This window comes from Nanorana parkeri, unplaced genomic scaffold (genome assembly GCF_000935625.1).
Source record: "Nanorana parkeri isolate BGI_ZX_2015 unplaced genomic scaffold, ASM93562v1 scaffold3733, whole genome shotgun sequence".
Classification (NCBI taxonomy): domain Eukaryota; kingdom Metazoa; phylum Chordata; class Amphibia; order Anura; family Dicroglossidae; genus Nanorana; species Nanorana parkeri.
In genome coordinates, this window is record NW_017310001.1 from 5246 (window position 1) to 9551 (window position 4306).

The 4306-nt window shown below is 52.9% G+C and overlaps 1 protein-coding gene across 1 annotated transcript in view; it reads right to left on the reverse strand.

Annotated features, from left to right (window-relative positions):
• The window catches only part of LOC108803443 (transcription initiation factor TFIID subunit 1-like), a gene marked incomplete at its 3' end in the record, with an annotated part of 14906 nt that overhangs the window by 5199 nt on the left and 5401 nt on the right, over positions 1-4306 (reverse strand). The window contains exons 6-11 of the mRNA XM_018575283.1: positions 3813-4025; positions 3013-3246; positions 2821-2838; positions 1525-1729; positions 1320-1436; positions 569-736 (exon numbers count right to left, since the gene is read on the reverse strand). Coding sequence (XP_018430785.1) covers positions 569-736; positions 1320-1436; positions 1525-1729; positions 2821-2838; positions 3013-3246; positions 3813-4025 — 955 coding nt within the window. The remainder of the gene's footprint in view (positions 1-568; positions 737-1319; positions 1437-1524; positions 1730-2820; positions 2839-3012; positions 3247-3812; positions 4026-4306) is intronic.

Sequence of the window (4306 nt, forward strand, 5' to 3'; positions counted from 1 at the left end):
CCCCCCCCCCCCCCCATGTGACAGCATTGATTGGTCTAGTGCAGTCACATGCTCCTCCATAACCAGAAATGCCGCGCATACTTCAGTTCAGGGTGCTGGGGTGGGGGTGAGGGAACCAAGGATAGGGGATTATAGAAAACCTGAACACTCGGCCATGACACTCATTACATTGTGTGGGGAGTAGGGAACGAGCCTTGGGCGCATCATTGTGATATCCGTGTGTACAGTCCATCATAGAAGTCCCCGGCACTCGATGGTGTGCGAGAAGTAAAGCACTTTTTATTAAATCGTCACCTGCGTCATACAGCCAACGTTTCGGGGCCACGCAGGGTCCCTTCTTCTGGGTGACACAGCGACGTCACTACGAGTAAAAAGTGCTTATACTTCTTGCACATATGGAGTGCTGGCGACTTCTATGATGGACCGTCTCTGACGCGGCGCTATCCGTGTTGTCACTTCAAGCACCGACCTCTCATCCAAGGTCTGTACGCTGTATGGGGTGCAGGTGATTTCGTATTATCGATCCATGTGTACGGGACATGACACGCGTGTATGAAATATCACAAACCTAAGATAATATTCTCATCGTTGGGATCCAGAGTCAGCACCGGAGGGTCCAATATTCTGTCCATGGCTTGGTCATCCCAGATGATGTTGTCTTCCCAGCGTCCATAGACCAGCTCTTCATTGTCAATAGGAAAAATGGAAAACCACGGGCGGTCCTCTTCTATGGATGCTGCAAAGCGGAATTCAGATCATTTACACCTCTGCAAAGTGACGTCAGTTACAGACTATACGTGACACAAGTCCATCTAAAAGGTCCACCTGTCAGGCCCCCCCCTCCCCCCCCCAATTAACTTCTTTAAAACGTTTTTTGTTCCCTATGTAGCCAACTGTTACCGCCACACAAGGTGGGAGGGGCTAAACAAACTACAAGTCCCATGAGAAGTGCGGCTTCCTGTTAATCGGTGAGTGGGAGGGAGTGGGTGTGGCCAACTGCTACAGACTTAGCCACGCCCACACCAGGCATCAGCACATATTGCCGTAATACTTGAGGCCCATCAGCTGCATTGGGTGACAACGCAGCGAGGACAGGCTGAGCAATGTCACCCTAATGCAGGAAGTGGACACCCAGCAGTTGTACTGGCAGGATCAACCAGTCATTACACAGCAGTGTCAGCAAATAATAAAAGTGCAGAGATTCCACCGTCCCCCAAACTTCAGACTCCAAGACCTCCAGAAATCCCTACTAGGTCAATTGTCCACCAAGTCCCAGGAGCCCAACGCGTTTCAGATGTTGTCACCAAGCTGCCACTTGCCTTGCTGTTCGGGTGGATGCTTCTCTTTCCCTTTTGAAGAGATGAGGGCACCGGACAGACTTGGTTTTTGTACAAGGGGTGTTGGAAGGTTTAGCAGTGATCCAGTCCGGCTCAGTCCTACACAAAGCATTGAGTCCGAGAATTAGAGGACGACCCCTACGCACAACGTCGCCTGTCATGTCAACACAGAGGGCTGATGACGTACCTTGCTGGGCGTTGTACGCTGTGGCGTTTCTGGTCATGCTGGAAGGAAGCCAGCCGGCCAGGCTAGCCCTCTGCGTCTTGGTGACCTTGTGCTTGACGTCTTCACCGTTCCAGATGACATCGTCCTCCCACTGGAGCTGCGTCACCATCAAGAAGTGTTCATCCTGGAACTGGCGGTCCGTGGTCTCCTCCGTGGACTCCGTTTTCTATAACGCATCAGAAACCCAAATCAGCAAACTCTTCATATACCAAAAAACAATGCTATTCATTACAATGATCATTATACTGGCAGGATCACCGGGACAGGACACAGACCGATCAATGATCACCGGGACAGGGGACACAGACTGATCAATGATCACCAGGACAGGGGACACAGACTGATCAATGATCACCAGGACAGGGAACACAGACTGATCAATGATCACCAGGACAGGACACAGACTGATCAATGATCACCGGGACAAGGGACACAGACTGATCAATGATCACCAGGACAGGACACACACAGACTGATCAATGATCACCAGGACAGGACACAGACTGATCAATGATCACCGGGACAAGGGACACGGGACACAGACTGATCAATCATCACCAGGACAGGACATAGACTGATCAATGATCACCAGGACAGGAGACAGAGACCGATCAATGATCACCGGGACAGGAGACACAGACCGATCAATGATCACCGGGACAGGAGACACAGACCGATCAATGATCACCGGGACAGGAGACAGACCGATCAATGATCACCAGGACAGGAGACACAGACTGATCAATGATCACCGGGACAGGACACAGACTGATCAATGATCACCGGGACAGGAGACACAGACTGATCAATGATCACCGGGACAGGAGACACAGAGATCAATGATCACCGGGACAGGACACAGACTGATCAATGATCACCAGGACAGGAGACACAGACTGATCAATGATCACCGGGACAGGAGACACAGACTGATCAATGATCACCGGGAGGACACAGACTGATCCATGATCACCAGGACAGGACACAGACCGATCAATGATCACCGGGAGGACACAGACTGATAATGATCACCAGGACAGGACACAGACTGATCAATGATCACCGGGACAGGAGACACAGACCGATCAATGATCACCGGGACAGGAGACACAGACCGATCAATGATCACCGGGACAGGAGACACAGACTGATCAATGATCACCAGGACAGGACACAGACCGATCAATGATCACCAGGACAGGACACAGACTGCTCAATGATCACCAGGACAGGAGACACAGACTGATCAATGATCACCGGGACAGGAGACACAGACTGATCAATGATCACCGGGAGGACACAGACTGATCAATGATCACCGGGACAGGAGACACAGACCGATCAATGATCACCGGGACAGGAGACACAGACCGATCAATGATCACCGGGAGGACACAGACCGATCAATGATCACCGGGAGGACACAGACATTTTATATTGCTCATTCACACTCCTCACCTTTTCCATCACTTCATCCTCATCCTCCTCATCCTCGTCCTTTTCTTCCTTCAGTTTAAAGCCGTAGTCGAATTCGCCGCCATCTTCGGACACGCCGAGCATATCGTACCAGAGCTGTGCCGGGCCGTAGCGCCATTCTGCAATTTTCGGCTTTGTGTCGGCCACCTTATCCGTGTCTCCAGAGGACTGAAGGAACTTGGACTCCACGGGAGCCATCATTGTGATCTGCATGAAGGATACAAGTCATACGTCTGAAGTCACAAACAGAGGCCGGACATAGACTATACAGAGCTGTGGGAGGGGCCCAGCAGGCTCCACCCACTACAGGAGGGGGCGGAGACCAGTCACCCTGCACAAAGAGAGAGAGCAGCAGTGAGCACCCTTTATTCCCAGAGGGGGCGGAGACAAGACCAATCACCCTGCACATGGAGAGAGAGGAGCAGTGAGCGGTCTTTATTACAGGAGGGGGCGGAGACAAGACCAATCACCCTGCACATGGAGAGAGAGGAGCAGTGAGCGGTCTTTATTACAGGAGGGGGCGGAGACAAGACCAGTCACCCTGCACAAGGAGAGAGCAGCAGTGGGCGGTCTTTATTACAGAAGTACCTCTCATGTCTGACAAAGGTTTTTAGTTTGTTTGGGGAGCTCACCATTCTGGGTGCAATGCCCACACAAGCCCGGACTTAGACCCCCATAGAGATCTCACCATCCCCCCACCCTCTGGAGACTGAGATCCCGTCGCCGGTGGCAGGACGGGAAGGTGACAACGTGGGGTCTGGGGAGACGCTCACCTCATCATCGGAGAGGCACTGCTCAGGCGGGGGAGGGGGTGCGTGTTCATACTCCCAGCAGGATTTCTTCTCTGTTGCCGCCTCCACTTCTTCTTCTTTACCCTGCGTCTCCTGCGTCAGCTCCCGGTGCTTCTTCCTTCTCTTCCTGCGAGCGCTGCGCCAAACTGACAGCACGTTCTTCCCGGGGCCAAAGAGCCGGAGGAAGCGCAAGACCTGCCGAGAGACAAAACATGAAATATCCGAAGACTCTGAACTGTCAGTGTCTCTTCACAACCCCCCTCCCCCCATCCCGGCTGCACCCCTATACCCGGGTACGGGGGAGCATGTGACCTCGAGCCCAGCCAATCACAAAGCCTGAATGTAATCATGTGAGGAGGAAATCAAACATAATCACCCAGTGTAAGCTCTGACACCCTCCTCCATAGAACGGCGGGGGAGGGGATTCCTGGGCGGGGGAGTGGATTCCTGGGCAGAGGAGGGGACAGGGCGGGGGA